The sequence below is a fragment of the Pezoporus wallicus genome, unplaced genomic scaffold (assembly GCF_028554395.1).
Source record: "Pezoporus wallicus isolate ANWC-B61680 ecotype Strahan unplaced genomic scaffold, APGP_CSIRO_Pwel_v1 contig_2776, whole genome shotgun sequence".
Taxonomy (NCBI): Eukaryota; Metazoa; Chordata; class Aves; order Psittaciformes; family Psittacidae; genus Pezoporus; species Pezoporus wallicus.
The window spans coordinates 964,951-990,674 of NW_026642992.1; the positions used below are offsets into that span (position 1 = coordinate 964,951).

At 39.7% G+C, this 25,724-nt stretch overlaps 1 protein-coding gene across 4 annotated transcripts in view; it reads left to right on the plus strand.

Annotated features, from left to right (window-relative positions):
• The first annotated feature begins 328 nt into the window (after positions 1-328).
• The window catches only part of TLE1 (TLE family member 1, transcriptional corepressor), a 73,122-nt gene continuing 47,726 nt past the window's right edge, over positions 329-25,724 (plus strand). For 2 of the 4 annotated variants that reach the window (XM_057396506.1, XM_057396508.1), the window contains exons 1-6: positions 329-540; positions 1,208-1,308; positions 2,996-3,059; positions 3,153-3,197; positions 22,065-22,127; positions 23,043-23,147. In XM_057396506.1, the coding sequence (XP_057252489.1) occupies positions 517-540; positions 1,208-1,308; positions 2,996-3,059; positions 3,153-3,197; positions 22,065-22,127; positions 23,043-23,147 (402 nt within the window). In that variant the 5' untranslated portion in view covers positions 329-516. The remainder of the gene's footprint in view (positions 541-1,207; positions 1,309-2,995; positions 3,060-3,152; positions 3,198-22,064; positions 22,128-23,042; positions 23,148-25,724) is intronic. The other 2 variants (XM_057396507.1, XM_057396510.1) reach the window with 1 other exon arrangement.

Below are 25,724 nucleotides of genomic sequence, written 5' to 3' on the forward strand. Positions count from 1 at the left end.
AGACTTTCTCTCGCCCCCACCGCTTGCGACGGTCCCGCCGCTGACACCGCGTTTTCCCGGCTGGATTGCCCCCCCCCCCCCCCCCCCCCCCGCCCTTGGTGAGGGGCAGGAGTGGGGAGAGGAGTTGGCTCCGCCCGGGCTTTCCAGCCTTACAGCTACATTTGCAATTCCAGAGCCCAGGAAGGGGAGCCGACCGTTCATCCGGACGGCGGTTGTGCCCCATCGTTACGCCGGATCCCGTCCTGTCCTGCCGCACCCAGGCGCTGCGGAGCGGCGGTGAGAGTGTCCAGCGGAGCCCACCCACCTCTCCCGGGCCCCCCAACCCAGAGCAGCAGCAACAAAAGACTCCGCGGCCGGAGGATGTTCACGCGGCGGGCGCACTGAAAGGCGCAGCAGAGGAGGGAAGGCGGCTGGCGGGCGTAGCTGCTCCTGCCCCTTCGGCGCCCCGGGCGTGAAGCCGGGGCAGGGGGGGGGCTCCCCGCCAGAGCCGCGCTGCGAGGGAGATCCTCCGCGACCATGTTTCCTCAGAGCCGGCACCCTGTAAGTACGACCCGGGCGCCCCTCCGCGGGGCTGGAGGCGCGGGGCTGGGCATTGCTAGCTGTCGGCGCTGCCCGTCGGTGTGCACCCCCTGCTCCCCGCCCGAATGGGGGACCAGAGTGGCTGGATGCCCTCTCAAGCTTGTCCTCTCCAGGGAGGAGCGGCACATCCTGCCTGCGGGCGTGGCCGGAGAGGGGACGTTTCCCCTGATCCCCCACTTCCCCCCCATCCCTTCTGCTTCGCGGGCAACTTATTTGCCTTGGGGATGCGGCGGGGGGTCGCCGCCCGCCCGAGCAGCACCCCCATCCCCGCCGGATGCGACACCCAGCTGTGCCCCTGCGGCGAGGGTCTGCGGGGAGGAGCCGGCACGCCTCGCTCTCCCGTAGGCGGTGGCGGCAGGATCGGGTGGGCCGGGGCCGGAGCGGCTCCCTGAGCGTGGCTAGCGTCACCTCGCAGGTGAGGGACGGGAAGGTGGGTAACAAGTGAGCAGCTCCCCGGGGCGGCGGCAGCCGGGCCGGGCTCCCCTCTGCCTCCTCGCTTCACTCTCTGCTTCTTCACATCCCTGCGGCCCTGCCGCGGCGGGCAGCGCCGTTCTCCCCTCTTCCCGCGGGGCGGCCGCGCCGTGACTGAACGTGCCTCTCTCTCCCGTGCCGGCCGCCGCCGCGCCAGACCCCGCACCAGGCTGCGGGCCAGCCTTTCAAATTCACCATTCCGGAGTCGCTGGACCGCATCAAGGAGGAGTTCCAGTTCCTCCAGGCGCAGTACCACAGGTGAGGGACGGCGGGCCGCTTCGGGCCGGGGGGTTGTTCTCTCCGTGCCCGGCGGGCATGGGGGACTGCACTGAGCGGCGGCGTCCAGGCGGTGGCGTGTGGCGTTGCGGTTCAGCGCCGCCGCGCGGCCGGGCCCGGCCCCCGGCAGCGTCGATTAGCGCGAGAGTGGAGTGGAGAGCCCGGGCCCCAGCAGCAGCGGCGGCGGAGGGTCCGGGGCGCTCGGAGCCCGGGGGGGGAGGGGGGTGTGGGTCAGGACGGGACAGAGCTGAGGCCCAGGCAGCGAAGGGAGGGTGGTACAGTGGAAGCTGGAGCTGTTCAGCGCTTGTATGCACTTAACCCCCCCTATTTGTTTGGGATCCTTAAGTGGAAGATTTTTTAAAGTATAGAGAGAGGACCTGCGCTAATTCTGTGGCATAGAGCATTAAGGAGGCAAATTCTCATATTTGCTCATTTTGTGTGTGGTGATAATGGAAAGGTTAATAAATTGCCAACATACGGTGCTTAAAGAACTGAGAAGGATTGTGAAAGTACTCAAGTACTGGAGTACTAACACAGAGTTGATGTGAATATACTGATGTGTTTGACTGCTGTGCTGTCCTTTAGGTGTTCTTGTTGAGTTTTACGTTCTTGCTGATGAAGTCCCAATAGAGATTTAGGCTATTTGGTTCTTGGCATACGCAGGGCTAGTGCCATTAAAGGGCATTGATCTTACTTAATTTTGTACTTGCATGCACCAGCAAGATCTAGCTAGGAATAAAGCGCTTTGCAGGTTTCTCAGGTAGAAATAGCCTGGTGTTGCTTGGGCTTCCTTTTTATTACCTAAGATGCTGCATTTTTAGTTTTACCTAAAATTGTTTGCTTGTTAAAATCATTTATTACTTTAGAAATACAGTGTAAATTGTAAACATTCAGTATTGCAACGGTAAGTGAAAAATGCTGACTTACACACTTAATAGTTCGCCAGGATGCTTACTACTGTCACTAAAAACGAACAAACAAAAAAAAAATCCAAACAAATATCCAAACCAAAACAACAGTAGAAGACCCAAAACAAGAATAGTTTGCAGAGAACAAAGGGACCATGGAGGCATTTGGCCTCAATGAAATTAATCAGAACTGTGCTGTGGTTAGTGATGAGATACGCAAGTACCAAATTTAACTTTTTTTCATTTATGGAAACAAAAATAAAAAACAAACCTGCTATCAATTGATCGAGATACCGATTTTCAAACTGTGGGAAGATAAAGCTAGCTTGAGATTACTTAACCTTAAGAATTATAGACGTACTCAGTTGTAATTCTAAACTTGAGTGGTGTTACTTGGCAGTAATTTACTAAATGCTGTGTACAAAGAAATGCCTCTGACTTCTGAGAAGTAGTACTTGAGAGAAATTCAGATCCTTTTATAGCTTTAAAGTTGTAGCACTTCATGGCAGCTCCCCTGTCAAAGCATGAATATTGGATATATTTGAGTTCTGGAGGCAGTTTGGGTTTCACACAGCACCCACGAAATGCCTTTTAAATTTCCTGTTCGGCCTTTGTGTTTTATGTATGAATTAAGTTTTTCTCTCTGTATTTGCCTGTTAGTTTATGATTTTTTTAATTAGCTGCTTCTGTCAAAATACAAATAAAGAGGGTACATGTCAAAACAAATGACATGTTACATTAAAGTGTGATCTGTTTTGTAGCCTTAAATTGGAATGTGAGAAACTGGCAAGCGAAAAGACAGAAATGCAGAGGCACTATGTGATGGTAAGTATATTTGGTTTTTCTTTATTTCAGTAAATATCTCCTAATATAGTGTAAGTCAGCATAACAAGATAACGTATGCTCCTTTATTTGCAGTATTATGAAATGTCGTATGGATTAAACATTGAAATGCACAAACAGGTAAGGTGCTTTGTTTTCTAAACCACAAAATATTCAGTCTGTCTAGTGCATTTAAATGTAGCCATTCTGTTTACCTTCAAAGGACTGTATCATGTGTCTGAATCAATAGCTGTGATTTGTAGCTGTGATTAGTAAACCCTTGCCTACCTACTGTCAAATGAGGTATAGATTAGGTTGAGCAACAAGGCTTTCTTGGTATTGGTCCTGTAAGACCTTGGCAAAAAAAAGAAAGGTTTTGTGTCTGAAGCTTCAAAATACAATTCGGTGCTTTACACTGTTTTATTTTGTTAGTGATAGAGCCTTTGATGTGCAGAACTGGTCTTATGCTTGTGTAGCATACCTATTGACAGTTGCTCAAATCCCTGCCGTTTAAAGGTATGAAAAGATTAGTGACTTGGAAAGCTCTAGTTATGACTATGAGCTTTCAAGTTCCCATAAAATTCACACTTATGGCCACTATAATGGTGAATAAAAAGAGTATTGAACTGGAACAAGACACTAAGGACCTCAAAAGAGAAGAAAAGCTAAATGATTGCTCAGCCCAGAGGACCCTCAATTGAGTAGTCATTGTCTGCCAAATAAAGCATTAATGGCAGGGTGTAAGTATTCTGTAGATATGCTGACATTCACTTTTTCATCAAGATGCTAGTACAATAAGTCTTTCAGAAATCGATGGCCTCTTAAAAAAAATTATCATTAGATGAAGTTGCACAGTTGGACACATTTCAAAGTGCAACAATACAATTCTTTCTTGATGTGTATGTGCTATTTCATCTAAAACTGTTGTTTCATTAAATTAAAGAGCATGGCTGACCGGCTAGGGCACAGTGAAGAAATTGATTAGTTCAGGCTCGAGATCTTAAGTATATTCAAAGACTTTCATTAAGCAAGTGAATTGCAGAGTTGAATTTTGCTTTTGTAACTGGACTCTTGATTTTATTTTTTTATATATATATACATTTTCTTTTCCCCCTGAAAACACTATATTTGGTAAGATGGTATTGTAATTCCATGGCAACTTTTTGTCTGCAAAGCTGAGTAGGTGTTTTCTTGGTTCTTAGAAGTATACTTGCTTGAATCCAAAATGGCAGTGAAAAAAGAAATATTATGACAACCTCTTTTGGTGTGTTCTTTTAAGGCAGAGCAGCTACAGTTGTGTTTGACTTTGTTCTCTGCTTAGCTGCATTAGTCTGCATGTTTCTAATGTTCAAAAAGAACTTAAAAGTTTTTCTGTGATGTGACTTTTCCACGCTTTGTGATTTGGAGATTTCCATCTTGAATTTCTTTTTTTTTTTTTTTTTTTTTTTTTTCTTAAACAACTTTCTGGCACACTGTATCCCATGAGGAAGCCAACATCACCTGTGTAGGAGCCTTGTTTGGTGTGAAGTGGATGTTGTTTTCAGAAGACATTTGAAGAGAACATGTGACTTCAGGAAATGTACTGGGAGTTAATTTTAGATGAAATCAATTAAGCCCAAAGGACTAAAGAGTGGAAACTGAGGTTTCCACTTCGACCTTAACATCTGTGTATTGCAAGGGTTTAATGTTCTGTATGTATGGCAACTATAATTCCATACCCAGTAGGCAGTGATACTCTGGGAGCTTTTAAGATTTACGACAGGGCAGTATACTTATATGGATTCTAGCCAAGGAGAGCAGAGCACCCTTGCTCTGTGTAGGCTGCTAAAAGAGTAATAAGCATTTGAAGGGGTAATACATTTCCCTGCATACGAGTCTTAGATACTATGCTTTTACGTGTTAAGTTGTTCCAATTTCTAATAAAAGTAGCGCCTTCACGTTAAAGACTCCTGATTTAGATTCCTGCAGTGAGGATGCCAAATGGTGTTACAGTGTTGTGTGTAGGTGGTCTTAGATTACAGGAAACAAAAAAAAAACCCTACCAGTGACATTCTTCTGTATTTCCACCGTTAACAATAAGTTCTGAGGAGGCTTTTGGCAGATAGTAATCATAATTCTTATTAAAACTGGTGACGTCTAGCCCCAAGTGTGTAGCCAGGCTCAAATTGATGCTTTTTGCTGGCTGATCACCAGCATGGCCTAAGTGCTCATTATGTTGTAGAGAGGGCCTTTGGAGCTCTCATTACATTTGACAGGAATTCTCTCTAAGGGGAAACTGGGCATTAGCTAGACTCCTGACAGGCTGAAATTATTCCTGCTTTATGGCTTATAACCAAATGCTAGCAAGGCATCATCAAGGGACGTGAAAAATTGCCATTTCTGACAACATCTTTGTTACCGAAAAATGCAGTGATGGGGAAACTTTCCACTGAACAAGCTTTAATGTTTTTAAGGCCTGCCTGCTATGTGGATGCTGCACTCAGTCTGTGTGAAACCCTTCAGAATGCTTGGGCTGCTGATTGAAAACCCAAAAATTAGACTGCGGCAGTGTTTCCTTATGCAGTGTGGTGTGTAAGTAATTGTTAAGGTAGAGTCATGTGGATAAAATGAAGTAGTCACAGTTTGCCCGCATGTGAGAAGGTTGACTTGTACTGATACAGTGGCATCAGCCAGTTTCTCTTCATTTAATTTGGTAATTGTTTTGATGAAACAAAGTTACTTGGGACTTAAATGTTGTTATAAACAGATTTAAATTGAGGTGAACTTCCCATACATACTGAGCTTTCCACTTGAATATGTTGCATTTAAGTCCAGAAGTGGCCGTGTAAGGCTTCCTTCACAACTTCAGCTTTGTATCTTAGCTGTGTTTAATTGTTTAACTGCATGCTTAAATTGAGGTACTGCTCCTGCATTTCAACTTGCTGTCTAAACAGTGGTCAGGAAATAATGTTTTTGGCATATTTGTGTCTAGTGGGTTTTGTGGTTTAGTGTGTGGGGGTTTGTTTTTTGTTTGTTTTTTTTTTCCCTAGTTTCTCTGAGTTGTTTTTTTTGGTGGGTTGTTTTTTTGTCTTTTGTGTGGTTTTTTTTTTTTTAAGAATTTCAGAGGTTAGCTAGTAAGAGGATGCTGTGTGTGGATTCTTCTGTCTTGTTTACAGATAAATTATTTTAAGGTGAATAGTCACTTAAGTTTTGCACACCTGAAACAGAAACAAGCGCCTGAAGATTCTTTTAGGATACATGCAAATATTGTTTTCATATGTGTCAAGAAGACTGAATGAGTTAAGGATATATTAGGTGGTCTTAAATTTCTCTTCTGTGATACATGGTCTGAGTCAGATTTTTCCACTGTGACATCTGTGGCTGGCAAAACAGATGCATCAGCTGCTAGTGCCAAGATGTGGAGTTGGTTGGGTGTTAAAAATCACACTGTACTTAAAGAGTTGCTGCGCTTGGCTATTCAGGGCAGCGCCTCTTTATTTTCACCAGCTGTGTGTGTCATCTTATGTCATAAGCCAGAAGATAAGGCTTCCTGTGCATTCAATGCCTTGATTGTTTAGGTGAAAGATTAGCTTTTGTTCAGTGGCAGACAGCCAAAGAAAGAGAAATTCATCACTGCTGAACCAACTGACAGACTATATAAACTACTACAGCATGTGGGTTTCTGCTATCCCAGCGGTGACAGCTAAGTTTCCTTTTGTTTGGGTGGGTTATTGTGATCTCTGTGACCTGCCTGAAGGCAAATCTGTCATTCAGTACCTAGCCTCTTGTAGAAGAGTATACAAACTCTAAAACTGTATTATGTTAACGAGTTATGCAAAAGTCTGGTTTAACCTGGACTGTTTTGTGGAATAATTGCTAGTGTTTTACAGCAAAGGACAGAATCTTGCACTGATACCTCATTAGAACATCATGATGTTCTTTAGAAGTGGGTTAAATAGGAGGGATTTAAGGATCTTAGTTAGCTCTCTACAGCTTCTGAGTAGGATGGCTGTGCTGTGGAAAAGGGTTTAAAGAGAATTTTCTTCCTACTTGCATCTCAATTGTTGAAATGAAAGACTTGAATCATTAAGGTTTTGGTGGTGTGCAGTGGGTGTTTTAAGAACATTTTACAGTTGGCACTGCCACATAAGATGTGCAAAACCTCCTGTTTTGTTTTCTTTTTTTAAAGAGGAAATGGTAAGGTTGATTGGGACATAATACTTTTCACTCAAAAAGTTGTACGTATTATACAAATGTTAGTTTTTTAAATGAGTATGGTTGTTTCAGCAGTGCAGCCTATTCTACCACAACTGGAGTTGCCAGTTTGAATGTAGAGAAAAGAATAATGACCTCAACTTCTGAACCACATTATAAGGTCAAGGCCAGAGTTACTGTGAGGAATTATCTGACAGATTCAGGGCACTGTGTGAAATACATTTCTATGTGTTTTTTAGATAACCAGGTTGTCAGGTACTGTCTCCTATGTCAACTTCATATATGACTTGATCTGAAAGTATGTCACAGTGTAAAAACTGTACTTACGTTAAACACTGCCTGATTATCTCTCATTTTAGACTTGATCTACAAGATTTTTGGTTCCTCATAGAACCATGGAAAGAGAGATGAAACGTGTTCCTCCAGCATTCCTCCTTCCTTGCGTTGCTGGAATGTACATTACCAAATGTCTGATGATGCACTTTATATATTGGTTAAAGTGGGCAAAAGAAAAAAAAAAAACCCTGGTAATTTTTGGGGTAGGAAGAGGAGTAAGGGAGTAAGAGGGAAGATGTTTTGTGAATGTATAGTACCTTTCTGTCTGAACAGATTCCAGGGAAAAGAACTTAATGCTTTTCCTCCTGCTGGTTGTTACACCAATTCAAGCTATGCATTTGAATTGCTTTTCCTCCCACCCTACTCAAGCACTTAGGTGTTCCTAGCCAAGCAATAAAATTGCATTGTGTCTCCTGTGCAAAATGAAAGAGGAACTTTCAGGGTTGATAGTAGGTCACCATTGGCATACAGTAAAAGCCTTTAAAAACAGCTTTAGGTTAACTGGCTCTTACCAAAAGACTGCACAGTACTATTATTTTAAAAATGATAACAGCTTTGAGTAGAACTGGTGAGGTTATCTTGCCACTCGAGGTAAGATTTAGGGAAATACAATGGCAATTACGTCAAACACTACTATTTTTGTCTTTTGCTTCACACTTCTTAGTTGGACTCTGAATGTAGCTATTTGAGCAATAGTAGTTTCTTATGTAGTTTCTTTCAGAAAGGGGAAAAACAACAACCAACAGGGAGAAGTTCCCATTTTCCCTCATGTATTTGTCAAAACAGATAATTTAACAGATTAGTCCTCAGGATTACCTGTAGGCCATGGCTTTTGAAGTACTTGCAAGTTGGTTCCATGTTCAAACAACCTTCTGCGAGTATCAGGTTTCCATCTTAAGTATTTTGTGGGGGTAACACGGTGTGACATTTTCTGGGCAACACTTTTCAGTGTTTGACCCACCCTCATAGGGAAGAATTTTTTCTTTCACTAACTGTGACTTTGCCTTTCTGCACCGATGATCGTTGTATGCCTTTTGTTACTGGCTGAGCACCTCTCAGAAGAGTCTGGTTTAGTCTTCTCTATAATCATCTCTGTCAGCAATCAAATCACCTCTCCCATTACTCCTCCTCTTCTTGAAACTAAACAAATCTAACTTCTTCCTGGTACATTGCATGCTTCGATTGCCTGATCGTCGTACTGGTGTCACTTAGTGACTTGCTCCACTTTGTCAGCATCTTCCTTTTTGCCAAACAGCGGGAACACTTTTAATTTTTAAGCAGGTAGCTGCTTGCAGTCATACCATTGCATTCTAATATGGGGTGTAGCCTTCACCAACATGAGGGTTAGGGGCTGATGCATATTCAAGAACCAGGACACCTCTTGACCCCTTCTACACAATTGCTTTATGGTGTGTTTCCACCCTGGCTGTGGTGGAGAGGAGGTTGGCCCAGGTGTAGGGCAAAAACCCAACCTTTCTTTGCTTTGAACTTTGTTTGGTTGCCCCTAGTTCTCAGAATAGACAAGTCGTTGATGCCTACCTGCTTTTTTCAATTAACTCAAAATTTGGTATCTGTGTTGGGTCCTTTTCAGGTTGGGCAGTCCCAACCTACACAGTTGTTTGGCTTTCTTTGGTCATCTTCCTTGCTTTTCCCTCAACCTTTCTAATTTTTAACTTAGCCTGTTGAAATGAGGGGACTAGAACTACATGCAGTTCTAAGGTGCAGGTGAACAAGAAATTTATATTATCACATAATTCTGTTTTCTGTATGCTTTTGTGTATTTTTTTTTAATATTTTGTTTTGTTCCCCCCCCATTTCTTCTTTAAATTTCCCAACATTTTATTTCTCTTTAGACTGCCATGAAATGCTGAACTGCTGGACTTGCCTTTTACATTTGAGTTTTGGCTCATGAAGGATGATTTTAATCCCAGGAGCCATCATTTAACATTGAGGCTAGGGATGGCTACTCCCATCGTGTGAAAACTTTGTCTAGGTAAAATTCTTTTCATTACCCACTTAGACTTCAGCCATTGTTTTTACTTTGAATGAATTATCTTATGGAGCAAGCTTTCTTACTGCTGGCTGTCTTTTCCAACTCACAGCTGAACATACTCTTTAAGTGGATTGCAGTAAAGGCCCCAGTGAAGCTCCACTGGTGACCTGTTGATGGTACAGTGCTGGAGATGACTGAAGAGTAGAGCTTGCTGAAATTGGATATATTCTTAACAGAACTCTAGTTTAAATCTGACTAAGTTTGAAAATCTGTTATTTCCTAAGGTTGTCCCTTTTAAAGAAGGCCTAGTGATGCATCTTTTTTGGTACTTAAGAAAAATGGCCTGTCCTGTTGCTGTTTCAAGATTCATATAAACAAATTGAAATAATGTTGAATTCTCTCAGTTGGAACCATAATCACAGTATGTTTAAGTGAAATTGGAATACAGAAAGGTTTATAGCATTATTTCATAGGGTAGTAGTGGTACTTCAACCTTGTGTTGAGTATTTCAGTTGTTAGCAAGCCTAGCTGTTACAAAACATACTTTCTAGTATGGGGGAAACAGTTCAGGAAATGAACCTGTTTGGTAGGTTTCACTGAACTTTTATAATGGCAGTAGTATTCTGTGGGTAATGATGGTTTGCACAGTGTTTAAAGACTGTCCAGTCTCTAACTGGGGTTAGCCAGTAGCATTCACCTTTTCTTTATATTCTGCAGATGTGTGAACAAATTAGCACAGATGATTAAACTGCAGATTAAAGTTCTTTGAGGGGCGTTGGGTAAACTTTGTGTCGCGGCTGCTTATCTGAAAATATTTCCTACTTAGGTGATCCAAAGAGCTAACAATGTGATAACAAAACAGAAACTGAGGTTAACTTGTGTTTTGATGTAGGGGGTTTTGGTATGTGGTTTTCTTAATTTATTTTGTTTGGTTAGTTGTTTCATTTGGTTTTTGGTTGTGTTTTTTTTTTTCCTTTTCCCTTCCCCAAGCAGTATTGATGTTGGTTTTTTTCTGTTCAGTCTTTTCTTATTCCTCTTGAAGCTTTTTGATGTTTATGTAAACAGCCGGTCAAAGCAACTCACTTGTAAGATGACCAATCAGTGTATTGACAAGAACAGACAGAATAGAAAACTGCATTAGGAGGCAAGCTGTTGGGATTTGCAGTAAATATATTACAGAACACAAGTGAATTGCCGATACTGCTTGTTTAGCAGTTTGCAAGGGCAATGGTACTATGGATTTTTGAATTAGAAGGGAAGGACTGTTCTTTCTCTGTGCTGGAACATCTAGTTGATGGCTGAGGATAAAATTGATTTAGAGAACAAAGTGCTGCTGCCTCTATTTGTGCCATTTTAAAGGCTTCTATGGATTAGCAAGCAAAACCAAAAAAGATAGCTTTCACTTTTGGAGATGGGGAGCAAGAACTGGTATGCTTGTTCAGCTGCATCTTGATTAGGTGTTAAGTCTGTGAGGAAACCTGTATTTTTTAGGTCAAGAAAAAGAAAGGACATTTGAAGTTAGGTAGGGCTTATGATCTGTGGAAATCTGCCTATTCATGAAATTGGTTTTAAGTCTTCTAAACCCCCTGAATTGCTGTGCTCTATGCTTCATGGTATGATGATCTCAACTTTTTTAAATGTAAAACTTTGAATTAAATCCTGGGGTGGGGGAGGGAATAAAAATTCCATGATTTCTTTTGGAAAATTACTAATGGATCATTCTTTTGCAGTATTGCCACAACAGTTCTCATTCACAACATTTTTGCTTTGTTAACACACTTCCCCCACCCCCCCCAAAAAAAAAAAAACAACCCACAACTGACTCCCCCCCCACCCTGAAAAAATCCCCAAATCCAACAAAGCCAAATCACAAAACCCAAACAAACTTGAAATGTTTACTGCTATTTTTCATGTGTGAGTTTGGGTGTAAGGTCACTGAATTTGTTTTTTTGAATTGGTTGTCAGGTTTCCAGCTGTTACTTTGCAGACAGCTAGCTGTCTGTGACCTCAAATGATGGACATAAACTGCCAGTTAAGCAAACACAAAATCTTCGGTTAACAAGAGCAGTGGAAAGGTCTTAGGTTTTTTCCTTTAAACTGAAATATGAACTAGAATTGCAGCACTAGAAAGGACCTACTGCACCCTGTGTCCTAGCAGGGTTGGCTAAACCAGTGTCATTGCTAATAGGGTGCTTGTCCTATCTGTTAGCAAAGACTTAACAGCAGGGACGACTTGCAAGCTCTCAAGGTAGTAGGATGCTTTTATGTCCTTGCTGTTGAAATGCTGCTTCAGTTACAGCTTCAATCTGCTCTTTACTATTCATTTTCTTCACCCGGGGTAGGGAGAGCAGATCCCTTCCAGAGCCTTCCAGAACCATTTTGTATACTTGCGCAGTCTAATGTTCATTCTCTGAATGTTGTTGCCCAGCTGATGTACAGTGCCTGAAATAAGTGCAGTACTCCAGGGGAGGAAATGCCATGCTGAGTAGCATAGAAAGCTTACTTAGCATATGGCTTACTGTGGCGACAGTCTTTTTTGCCACAGCATGCTTTTGACTTACGTTCAGCTTCTGATCTGCTGTGACCAAGAGATTCCTTCCTGGCCCATTATTTCCTTTTCCTTTATGTTTCTGTCTAGGCATGCTATGGTCCTTTATCCTCATTTATCCCTATCCTTCTTTCTCCTTTGTAGTCCATTTTCCCATTCACTGCAGAGTGAGTTCTGAAGCTATTCTCCAGCATATTCTGTCTCAGTTCGAAGCTCTCAGCAAATTAAGGATTAGGGCAAATGAAGAAATCTTTACTCTTGTTAGTGGGAAATACTTAAAAATACTGGACCTATCAAGCATGCAGATCTTCTTAATTTGCAGAAGAGAAGAATGTATTCATACATAGGTTAATTATCAAGCAGTTTTAGCTGTGCTCTGCTGTTTGTGTCGCTTCTAATAGCGCTACCAGTGTCATTCTTAGTGTAGATGTTAACATCATCTGCCTCTCTTAGCCATAATTTTTGGACATTGCATAATTATGGTGGTGTTTATCCTGAAAGTACTTCTGAGTTGAGATTTATATCCCTGTTTCACAGAGATGTTTATGGATAAGAAGCTTTTCACTGCCCCAGACTTCAAGAATAGTGATTAAGCTGGAGTATCTTTGCTCCTTCATTTTCTGTTTTCTGTCCATTAGGCACTGTTGTTTCTTAATTTCCTATCCACTTGACATTGGCAGGTTCTGCAAGGTGTCCACAGTCTTCTCTAATTTGCTTTTTTTTTAATTTCATCAGGCCTGGTCAATTTGAAGACTCTGTTTTACTTTGAACTCTCTGACCTATTGCTTTTCTGCTTAAGCTGCAGTGTTGACCTTACATGACTATCAATTTGTATTAATTATGTGCTTGGTGGTAGTTTTTGTATAGTTAAGATGGATGCAAAAATGTATAGACTTTCTGGCCTTCTCAGTGTCCCTTGATTATATCTTTTCTAATTGAAGGGATTGCACCTCTTTTGTTCTCCTCCAACTATTCCAATCTGTAGAGCAGAAGCTTTACTTCAGTTGTTATTTACTAGTGGCAAATAGTTATGTACTTGTATGTGTGTGCTCATACTGCCTCACTTGACCTAGTTTACACTTCCTGCACATTTTCCTGTATGTCAGTTAAGAATTTGGGATTTAGTCTGTTGGCACAATTCCATTCCTTCCCTTTTTTCTCTGTCCCTTCCTCTTCCATTCTCAGATGTATTAACTATCATCCATGTCCTTAGTCTTGTTCCATAAAGAAAATGTGAGTTCTCCATAATGCCATTTTATCTACCTCCTTAGTAATGGGTCTTACAAAGCTGATCTTACAAGTTGTCATTTGCTTTCCTGAAGTCTTGCTGGCTTTCTCATTCTTTGCTCTTGACCGCATAATGATGAACTCTGCAGTGATTGTTGGGTTTTAACAAATTAGTTAACTGTTTGGAGAGTTTCATTCAGTTGTTCTCTCTTAGTAGTTATAGTATCAAGTTTACATTCTATCTTTCTATTCTGTGTGCAACAGAATATATATAAAACCGAATAAAATGGGCAAGAAATTGCTGACATGTTCCCAAAGTTTTGCTTGAAAGATTTTCAGACCCTTTTCCCACATAGTGAAAATCTGTTATTTTCACCTTTCTTCTCCCAAATCCTATGTGGTAGATAACTCTGCTAGTTGCTGACAAAAGGGTTGTCGGTCTTCTTAACTTGTTACTCTATTAGTGAGTCGCCTGATGGCACCTGAAGCACTGACATGAACACGGCTTTAAGGCCTTAAATTGGTTCTCCGATGTGACAGATTTTTGAAACTGAGCTCTGGATGTAGCTCTGGATAAGTATTGTGAAACAGTAAAATCATATTTAAGATACAGCAGTGTGTGTGACTTTATTGGTAAGTTTAATTAGGTAGTTAACTGCTAAAGTTCTTGTGAATGTAGTGCATTTGATTCCTCTTTGATTCCCCTTCCTTTCCTTCCCCCAGATCTTTGTATTACGGGGGGGGGGGTGTGGGTGTGGGTTATTTTTTGGTGGTGTTGTTGTTGGTTTTGGTGTTTTTGTTTTTTTTTTCTTCTTCCAGATCTCATGCTTATTGTTGTCAAATCCAGATTCTACCTGCTATTATAGGCTTACTTAATGTTGATAAGGACTGAATCCTGACTGGGAGTTTTGTTATTGACATGGAATGCTTTTGTTTGAGGAACTTTCTAAAAATTAAAGCATTAACTGTGTGGTTCTAGGCACATCTTCAGCTATACAAGAGCTCTGACTTTGCATTGCCATCCTAGTAAAGTAGTTTGGTGATGCAAGGTTGTATGCAGAAATTTGGATGCGGCTTGTGTAAGGGAAAGCAAAATAGGATGTAGCTTTAAAATCATGTCCTGAACTAAATGAAAAGCTAAGAGGGCTCTTTTCTGATAGGGGTATAGCAATTAACAGATACTGGGGTGTTTTATGCCTCCTTCCTTTTTTTCTTCTGTCTCCTTCTTCTTACATAATGTGGTGTTGCTCAGCTGCCCACAGTAAATTAAGTTCTTAATGTCCTTGAGCTAATAATGTGGAGTATGGTGGATAATTTTGAATACCATGCTGCTTCTAGTCACCATTAGAGTGCAGTCTTATTGGATGAATTCCCCTCTTCCTACAGTTTATTTTTCCTCACAAACCCTCTGCTCCTAGCTTGGTTGCCGTAGTACTCTGGGGTGCTTGAGCAAGATGGGCTGAAGTTGGATTAAAGGAGAAATGTGGTGACTTTCCTGTTTAGCCAAGGTTAAGAAGAGTCTTGACATAGTGGGGATGTGTGAAAGGAGGGTTTTAACATCCTGACAACAGCTTCTTTGTTGCCAGTTGGCTTGGGTTCAGCAGGATTTACAGCTGTAAATGGGATGGGCAGTTTTGTACAGTGGTTCCTTGAGAGCTGTGCAGCAGCCTTTCTCTATTATTATAGAGAGCTTTGAAATTAGACATCTGAAATATAGCCAGTCACTTGACTTTACAGTTGAATGAGGTCCAAATGTGTATTAGATGTTTGGCAAGTGTGTATGTTGACTTGCGCGTCATATGTAGCTTATGTTTAAATTAACATCTAAGGATTCAGATAAATGTACTTTAGGTACTGAATTAAAAAAACCCAACTGATTTCACCTTGGAAACTATCTAGTATTCTGTGGCTTTATCATTTTGAGATTTTATTCTGTTAATATTTCTGTTATTTCCCCACACTCCCACTTGCAGTATGGAGGTGTTTTGGGTTTTTTTCATAGCTAAAGATTTTTTTTTATGCCAGTGTTTTGGAGTTCTAATATCATCTTGTGGACAGCTGATTTTGCAATTAAAATGTGTAGTACACATGTGGGGCAAAGGAAAAGCTGTATTTGTTAATGATACTTTATGGTAAACTGGCATTGTACACTGAAAATACAGAGATTGTTCCTGTCACAGAAATGAATACTACTTATTGCCGCTTGTCAGATTGAATTTAAAGTATCTGTTGAGAATAAACCTTCCCACCCCCTTCTGTTGGTGAGAATGTTAGTAATGACAGTGTTTATAATTTAAAATAGAGTTTGAAGGCCAACTTCCACAGTTTGTCACAGGGTGGTTAACACGGCGGTAAAGGGGAGATGAATGCGGCTACTTGTGCGAGTCTATTACTCAGGAGGCCTGTAAATTTGATTGGCCGCTGCAGTTCTAGCAGAATCATTTGATTTGAGAGCAGTAGAAAGATAAGATACCCAATTACCCAAATGATTTGCAGAGTTAGCCAATGTTGTCATGGAGATGCGAGTTGGAACAAATTAAATTTTAAGCAATAAAATAATCCTAAAGCACGTCTGGGAACAAGAAAATTTGTCAGTGGCACTTACCTGAATTGAATCTTAGCTTGACACGCAGTTGTTTGACATTGATATACTATGGGGGGGGGCTAAACTTTTAAATGCCATGTTGCCTTTATTTTTATTTGTTTTTTCCTCTTCATCCATCGCCAAAACAGATTGTAGCATATTCATTTTAAGTGAAAGGGCACTAATAATATATGCATATCTCTGTGCTCAACATGGATTCAACTCATGAACAGCAAAGTTCACAGAATGCTAGCCTTAATCATTTGAGGCTCTTGAATATTTAAATTTTGAGATTTAATTATACCTCCAACATCCTCTCACCCCCCCAGTTCTTAGTAACAAATTTTTGGAAATGCTTGAGTCCTTCTGTAGCAAACTTCTAACAAAGCATGCAGAGTGCTAAGCACAGTGAAGTGTTTCTTTTTTTGTAATTGCTTTGTGAATGTGTGCTTTTTGTTGCCTTTGAAGATCTCAGTGATAAAAAGAAGGCTACATTGTTTGAATGTACTGCTTGTTTCTGTGATTCTACTAAATAGATACTAAACTTTAATTCAAGACTAAAATATACACATGCAGTTTCTTACCCTAGATATTTTGAAATATAATATCTAACTGGTATCTGTCTTGCAACTGGGATTAAAAAAATGGACAATCATGTCCTATAAAGATGCCTTTTATCCATGTCTGTTAGATGGAAATGAAAATTGGTCTGAGGTCAAGACATTTGCAGCATTCTTATAGCCTTCGATAATCTTCTCATCCCCACCGCAGATAGTCTCAAATGATGCAGTAATGACCAAAAGTACAACACAGACCTTTACTCCCTAGTGGGTTACTGTGTTACATGCTGTAAATGGCAGGGAGTCCATTTTGTTCTTCCAGGAGTTCCATGTTATCTTTGTGTATGTTGCAAGTGGAGGTAGAATACAGAACAATTAACCTTCTAGAGGTTTTATGAGTGTGAACTTACAGTATGTTCTTTTCTATGAATTAAAGGCTGATTCTCTGAATCTTTTGCTTTAAAAGAATGGATCAGGGCATGCTTTTTTGGTATCATCAGAACTTTTGGTTTTCTTGCTTTACTTTTAATTATATTAAAATGTGTTCTTCCCAGTCTAATGGCAAATATGATTGTCAAAATTGGGTTGAAATAGTTAAATAAAAATGTAATAAATGAGAACACATAAGTCTGTCCCTAAGAAGTGGTGATAGAGTGCTTTCAGATACTGATCTCTATGATATAGGAAGTGCAGCTTTCAAGAAAGAATAATAAGCTTTTGACATAAAATGGACAATTTTTTGCAGAGCCTTGTTTTGTAAGGGAAGGTAGGAAGGTCTGGACAGCTCTTAGGAGTCTCTTCACTAATAATATAGCGGTTATCACAACACGTTAAAAATGATGTGTTGTAAGATACAGTTTTTGCTTTAGATGACCATGGATGCTGTACTTAAAGTCACTACTGGGACATGTATGGTAGGTACTGATTGGAGCAAACCCCAAATTCTTATTGTTGAACCCCTTGAAGCTGAAAGGTGATTTAAGTCTTCACTCAGAAGTGAGACTGGTGGCTCCCATAAGCTAGGGCTTCCACCGCTAGTGATAAAATACACATGGGTGTTAGGTGTGATGAGAAATAGAGTTTGGTTACTTGTATTATACTTACTTCTTTTCATTTCAGTGTAAAAATTGGTAGTTAAAAAAATCATATTGATTTAAATATGGTATGTTCAATGGTGCTTTGGAAAGTACAGGTTGTCAAAATGTGAAATAATCTGGAATAGACTACTGTAGATGAAAACATATTCATGCCTTTTTTTTAAAAGGCAGAAGGAAAAAGTAAAATTGTATATCCAAGCTCTGTGATGTGTTGAGTAAAATTACTTATTTAAATGTGTATTTAGTAGTCTGGCTGCTTTGTTCTCTGCCATTATGTTAAGAATTCACTTTAGCAAGGGACTAAAGTACAGACACTTGAGTTTGGGAATGGTTAGGTCAAAACAGTTAAGTCTTTCATTAGACAGAACAGAGGCCAAAAAAAAAAGAGCTAAGAAAAATCCATTGACTCAAGTTTATAAATTGCAGCTGAATTCTGTCATGTTAATTTTTAATGATATTTCAGAAAGTAGGGTAGTACTTCAGTTAGGGGTCTAGTAAGCTTGCCATTTGCAAATAAATCAAAAGACAATCATTACAACAGCAAGAATTGGTGAATGATGTAGTTTTGCCATGCTTTGATGGGCCCCCCTCTCAGGTCCTCTATTAAAAATGAATGCATTCAAGAGGCTCTGTATTAAGAACACAAACAGTTAAGGGCACTTCAAATGCTTTGCTGAGAGCTGTCATAGAGCTAGGAGGGCTTTCATGAGAGATGCAGGCTTCCACAGTCTGCTTTACCAAGGAGCCAGAGAACACGGGCATTTAGTCATGTTTATCTATGCTCAAGTAGCTTTCTGCAGAATTTTCTTCATTTACTCATTCTTCTGACTTGCCCTATGTATCTCAAGATCAGCGTTGAGATAATAGCTATGCTACTTTGGGAGGCCTCTAATAGTAATTGGTAGGTACCTTTCTTAAGACTTTCAAATGCATGAGCCCCAAATCCAGAATATATAGCTTTTTCTAATGCTACCAATTACTGATGTCTACTCTTGATTAACAAAGCTCTTCTATACTCCTTCAGAAAAGGTTTTAGCCTTCAAGAATGAGCGCGCGCGCGTGTGTGTGTATATATATATATACACACACGTGCATAATACTTGGAGATAATTTCACCTTGAAAATTGAACATACATTGCTTTTTGAAGTAATGAAAGATCTTTTTTTTTCCTCTCTTCCAAAAACAACCTCTTGAACTCTTAATAGGCAAGATTAGGTGAATTGTGCATTAAACCTTAATTTTCATAACTCACTAGAGAATGAAAATATATAACACGTTTGTGAATAATTTCTACTAAACATTTGAAGCCAGGAAACAGGAGATGTATGAAATCTCATAGTGGATAAATAATTTTAAATACTTTATTTAATTGTGTGAGGAAAATACCTCTAGTAGGCAAACTGCTTTTTAAATGCAAGCAGACTTTTGTTATGTAGTATGTAGTCTTTTCAGTTCCTTTTCAGTGTAAATGTCTCTTAACTGGCACTTGAAACAGCAGCAAGGAATCCTGAAATAAACTTACTTATGGCATGTACATTTACATTTATTGTGGATGGATATTAAAGGTGTTATTAGTATATGATCATCAGTGATGCCCTCCTTTGGTAAAGACAAACTCTGAAGGATACGTTTTTTTTTCATACCTGTGCTCAGTACTATCAGTTTACTCATTATTCTGGCTTGCCCTATATGTCTCAAGATCAGCAGTTAGATAACAGGTGTGTTACTTTGGGAGGCCTGTAGTAGAAACTGATTAGTACCTTTCTTAAGACTTTCAAATGCATAAGCCGTAAATCTGGGATATATAGCTTACTCTAATGCTGTATATATAGACAATAATTTTAAAGTAAGATTGACTGGGAAAGGGGAAAAGTTTTTTTTAATTTTTATCTTTAAGAAAATAATAGAAAACAAACCAAGACACCCCCCCCAAAAAAAAAAACAAACCACCAAACAACCAAAAAACAAACACCCCAAAAAACAAACGACCCCGCGAACAAGTAAAATTCCCGACAAACTAACTGATACGTGTTTTGGGACTGGTAATTATTGCACAATGTTGCATTCTCTTGAGTGTGTGCCATCCTTTATGCAGTGTTGTCAGAGTGAAGCTTAGCTATTTGGGACCTGCCCTGGAAAAATAATTTGACAACTTATGTATTTTATAGACTTTATTGAAACATTTTTTTATTTCCTTACAGCTACAATAAGGATACTTATCTCAGTATTACAGAATAGGGAGACCTTTGTGTAGGCCATACAGGCCAAAGAACTTTTCAGCAGAAGCCAATTTGTGTTTTGTACTTTAATCTTCTTTCCCCTCTTATCAGCTGCTATGATTCATCCTGGCTTCTGTCTTGAAGGTAATCCCGTTGGTCTAGGGCAATTAACTTCTTGGACCTCGAACATTTTAGCTAAACATCAGCCAGATAGATTGCTATGTAACAGACTTCCTTTCTGTAGCTAACATACCTTGCTTTCTGGGGAGACATACTAAACATGTGAAAAAATGCCCTTCAGTAAGTAAGTTCTCACAGTTGGGGTGGAGGAGTTCAGGGGTGGAAGTGTGTGTGTGTGTGTGTATTTGTGTAGTGGTTTTGTGTTTTGTTTTTTTTTAATGTGGTTTTTGTTTTATTTTTTTCCCCTCTGCTTGTTAACAAACACTGAAAGCACCAACAGAATTGGTAATAGTTAAGTCTGGTAACTGATAATAGTTAAGCTAGTAACTTCCTTTAATTGCATTTGCTGGTAGGTGTGTAGTACCAGTAATAAAGGCTATCTGTGCACAGGATGATGGATATTTTGTGGTCGTGGTCCAGACAAAACAGGAACTGCTGTGGTACCTTGTGAAATACGGCTGAGAATAGGGATCTGTTCCCCGTGTCCCAGGGGAACAAGGTTTGTTGTAAAGCAACTGTCACTTCATTGCCCTTACTTAAGCAGAACCATTCTGTCCTAGGGTGAATACATCCCAGAACTACTTTGGAGACTCTTGTCTCTGCAAAACTTTTGAATGGATGTGTCAGATTTTGGTTAGGTGGAATACTTCAGGTTATGTCAGAGGCATAGTGTTTTACATACTTCAGTGCTATTCAGCATTTTCTTGTGTCTGTCAGAGGTGGGGAAAGAGGTCTTAAAGCTTGCCAGTTGTATTTAGATCCCAAATCACCTGTTTGCTGAAACATACCAAGTGGAGGGTGTATCCTGATTACTGCTTGACTGATGTGTAAGGATCAGCACATCACGGTGTCTTCCTGAAAACCTCAGGATGATGGGAATGCAGGATTTGTCTGACAAGTTAGCAGTGCTTTCATCTGACTTTGAAAAAAGTTTTTCTTTGCTCACGTTTGTACATGTCATTTCATGGAAGGTCTAACAAGTCTCAGCAGGGATCTGTTGTTTCTTGTCTTAAAACAGAAACCCCAGGAAATACCTATATGGGTTAATGATATAACAGACTGACAAGAGCTCTTCAGAGTGTTTTGTACATAGGCTGTGTTCACATGTAGATGCTAATTTTGATTTTGTGTAACTGTGCTACAGAGACTGCAGAAGTTTTTAAGAAAAAATGTAGGAGTTGTGCAGGTACCTTAAGGGTTAGTTATAGTGGTTGTTTTAAATAGGAGACAGATGTATAGGCCTGAAAAGCTGTAAGCACCGGTAAGACTGAGTAATGAGAGAAGATCCCCATTCCCCTCCAGAAATCTTGTGTTCAAATTTACAGGCCAAAAGTGGGAGATAAGGCTGTCAAAAAGTGGGACTCAAACACTTTGACCTGCTGTCTTCTCTGCTTGTTTCAGTGGAGGATTGTTCTGTTCTCTGCTGGCTCCTAGCCTTACAGTTTTCCTGTTACTCATGGTTTCACTAATTCACTATTATTGACTATAGCGTTTTCTGATCTGATACTTTCTTGTCTGCATTATTTTAATTCTTTCTCAATATGAATGTTTTAGAAGTCTGTATCTTTTGTCTCCATTCTGCTTTGCTTCTGTTTTGGTACTTCTTTTGTACTCATGATGGTCTGTTTCTGTCAGCAAAAATAATTTTAGCTTCTAATAGGCAGATAAAATCGATTGTGACAGAAACATTTTTCTTCCATGCCTGTCATCTTCATGTTATGCTACTTGATAATTTGAGCAATAACAAATCTACATTTTAAAAGGCTTTATCTTGGACTTAATGGATTTTAAAAATGCTTTATTTTTTAATGACCAATATACAAGGACCAGATTTGTGCATAAATGTGTATACGGATTAGGTGCTTTAGACATGGCAGATGTCCTACAGTAGCTTACTAAGTCTCTCTCCTCATATGGTCTTATATATTAACTTATATTTGCAGTAGAATGAAGATGTGGATTTTCTGTTACTTTCTTCACTGTGTGAACTTAATATAATCTTGTACACTAGTTAATGTTTGTCAAAAAACCTGAACCACAGTTTTAATCAAAATACTTTTCCTCTATAGACAGAAATCGCCAAGAGATTGAATACAATTTGTGCACAAGTCATCCCATTTTTGTCTCAGGAAGTAAGTAAAACTGTTCAGCTGTTAAAGTGCAATTAGGTTGCTTTTCTATTTGCAAATTAGCTAGTTTTAAGATGTTAATTTTATCACAATATACAAGTGTAAGGAACATCTGTTATAGCTGAAGTGTGCAAACCCCCTGCTAATTTGGTCTAGCAAATCTTGAGTTCAAACTAGTGACAATGGCTCAGCCTCATTCATTTCCTGGGGAGAGTGGGAGTCTGTAAAATATTACCAGTGCAACAAGATGCTTTAGTTTCTAATCATGGTGATTAGTTATTTGATATTCAGTTGTCAAATGTGAAGCTAGTGAAATAAGCATGCTTATCTTGTTGACATAATTTGTATCAGATCTCAGTTGTAAAGGTGTGTAGTTAGTTCAGATGCAAAATACTGTTTAAGGTTGCAAACCTGCATCTGGGCTGAATGACTGCAATTGTAGTGTATTGTGAGCAGCTGCTGTTAAATTTTGAAGCCTATTATTTTGGTTATGGCTTTTCAAATTCTGGAGTTTAGGAAGAGTATTTGTAATTCTTGTTTAGTTCAGCACTTTTTTTCCCTGTTTGTAATTTCAGTAGGTTTTGCTATATGGCCACAGAATGTTTAAGTGTCAAAACCGACACTAGTGTGAAGTTGACATTAGTGTCCTGTCATCTCAATTAGAAAGTGATCATTTGTTTGCCAGAAAATTAATATTGAAGTGGCATCTGGAAAGAGGTGAGCTGGTTGCCTTCAGGGCTGTTGTTTAATTTCGAACAGGTGAGAAAGGGGGCACTGTTGCATTTTACCTGTGCAAGATGTCTTGCAGTAGGTAGCTTGAGTTTCTGCAGTTATTCAGGTGTTTCTTATCTTGGTTTGATTTGATGTGGACAATACCTTAACACAGATTCCTCCCCATGCCCCTTCTTTTTTTAATAGCATCAGCAACAAGTGGCCCAAGCTGTAGAACGTGCCAAACAAGTGACCATGGCTGAGCTGAATGCCATCATCGGGGTACGTGGCCTTCCAGGTCTACCTCCTACAGTGTGTATAACTTGCTTTCATATCTTATTGCTTTTCTGTTTTTAAAATAAGCGTGATATTTTGATATCTCAGTGTTGCTGAAGTGTTTGCCTTGCTGCACACAGCTTTTAGCAGGAATAAAGTTAACAGCTTACTTTGTTGTTCTGTACAGCAGTGCTGAGCATAACAAAACTTCTTCTGCAAGAAACATAACAATTAGGAGAATTGCTTGTTTATTTGTAGGTATTGTGTGTCAGTTGATCTAGTTACCTTTGCCTCATGCTTTTTGTGACACTTGAGTTCTTGGAGCCTGTACAACTATTCATTCTTCTTTATTTCTTGTGAATCTTTCATGAATTTTAAATTAGCAAGCTACTGAAAAGAAACTTCACTTGCTTTTGAACTCGTATTGATTGTCTTGACACGGTGTTCTAATAGCCTTTCACCATGTATGTGCTTCTAAATATGCTACTACTTGCTTGTGACTGGTTGTCAATCACAAGTCATTTGGTTTGTATTAAGGAATTTCAAACCATACGTTCATTCCACTGTATGAGTTCATTTCCCCTACCACTAAGTCTAGAATATTTCTCATGTTTTCTGCCCTTCCAGACGAAGTGAAAGAAGTAGTCGAAACAAGAACCTGTGCTTTCTGATTTTATTCATATGTTAGAGCCTTGATCGGATTCAAATTACTCATTTATCAGTTTATGTTAATTGCTTGTGAGAAGATGCCCTGCTGGTCTTTGTAGTTCCCTCAGACACTTTGTAATGGTAATTAGACATGCTGCTGTATGGATTAACAGTGCCATAGTCCAATGACGTCTACAGACAATGGAACCAGTTAATCCATCTGTGCTTAAAATTACATCCCAACTGGAGATAGAAAAAAAAAAGGGGGGGAGTGAGGAAGGATTAAAAGAATGAGCCTCAGCTTGAAAATGCTCCTTTCATCAGTTTCTCAATTGCAGATCTGCAGTTGGTTTGCCTGTGGTAAGCTATTGGCAGTCAATTAGGTGAAATAAACTGGGAGGGTGACCTTCATTTCCTTTTAATAGCTTTTCCTTCCTGAAATGGGGAGATTCAGTGGATTTCCATCTTAAATTTTATTCAAGCTGCTTTATTACACTTGACAGATTAGTTTTGCATAAACATAACCCCCGCCCTTTAAATATGTGCTGTTTTTCCCCATTGTATCAAATTTTTGACTGTTACTCAGTTGATTTGCTAATCACATCTTAGAAACCCACACAATTACATCTGTATTTGTCACAATCTCCTCTATGCTTTGTTTGTGTAATGAATTACTGTATAAATACCTGATTTGATCTTTGAAATACAACACATATGTTTGTGGTATTTGATGAGCAAAGATTAGAGAAATGTACTTTCTTGCCTTTTTTTTTAAATAATTCTTTAGGATGAAAAATTGAAAGAAAAACCTTTTTAATGAACTAGTTTTAAAGAATATTTTATGCAGTAAAAAGAAATACGTATTAAAATAGATCTAAAACATTCATGCTGGACTTAGTGCAAGTTAGCCAAACCAGATTTTATCATCTCGAGCATGTCACGTACCCCGTTTTATAGTCTGCAAGATACAGGCTTCTAAAAGCGATAGGATCTACAAGTACCACATGCAATTAAGATTTTTTTTTTTTGAGGGGGGGGTAGAGGAGGGGAAGTGGGAAGGTCTTTGGGAGCAGGCTTCTATGTCTCCACCTTTTCTGTTTTTCAGATACTTGAGGTTCATTAGAAGAGATACTTTCCTACTTTTCTGTGTCTTCTGAAAGACTTCTGAATGCTGCTGTACAAATTCCAAACTACAAATTAGGAATTTAATACCTTGTGCACAGAATTTGCCTGTGTATATGCATGCATGCTAAAAAAAAGATGCATGCTAAAATTAGATATATGTCCCAGTGATCTTTTACAGTCTTACGTAATCAGTAATTACCTTGTGCTGCACAGTAAGTTTCATGCTCCGACATATGCTTGATTTTTTTTTAAAGGGATGGTGTGCATCCTAGAAAACTTGAATAACATAAAATTGGGTTGACAATTCGGTGGACCTTTGCTTCCTTGCACTGAGCACACAGTGTGTCAAGCCCTCTCTCAGAAGGGAGGACACATCAGAAGCCTGTCTGTTCCTACAAGCGGCAGCTGCACTGAGAGTGAGCACACCCCAGTTTGCTAGCAGCTGTCAGTATTGTTCAGGGATCTGACTTAGTGTAAAGAACAATGGAAGGGCCATGCTGGTAAAGTGCAGAGTCTTTCAGATAAGAAAAAAATAGTTTAGACATCTATTATGGCCATGAAAGATCATAAAACTTCTTTTCAGAATGCAAACAGGCTGGGCCGACAGTAAGAGATGCAATCAGGCAGCTTCTGACAGCATACTACTGAGAATACTTACGTACAATAAGTTTTGAGATGGCAAGAAAGTTTAATTTTCATAGCTGATACTCACTTTTGTATTTTCTCTTGACTGGATAAAATCTTCATTTTTGTCAGAGTTTGACTTTTATCCATTCCTTCCTTTCTCTCTTTATGGGCCATTGGGTTCAAAAGATTCCCAGTTGGCTTTCCTGTGTTACA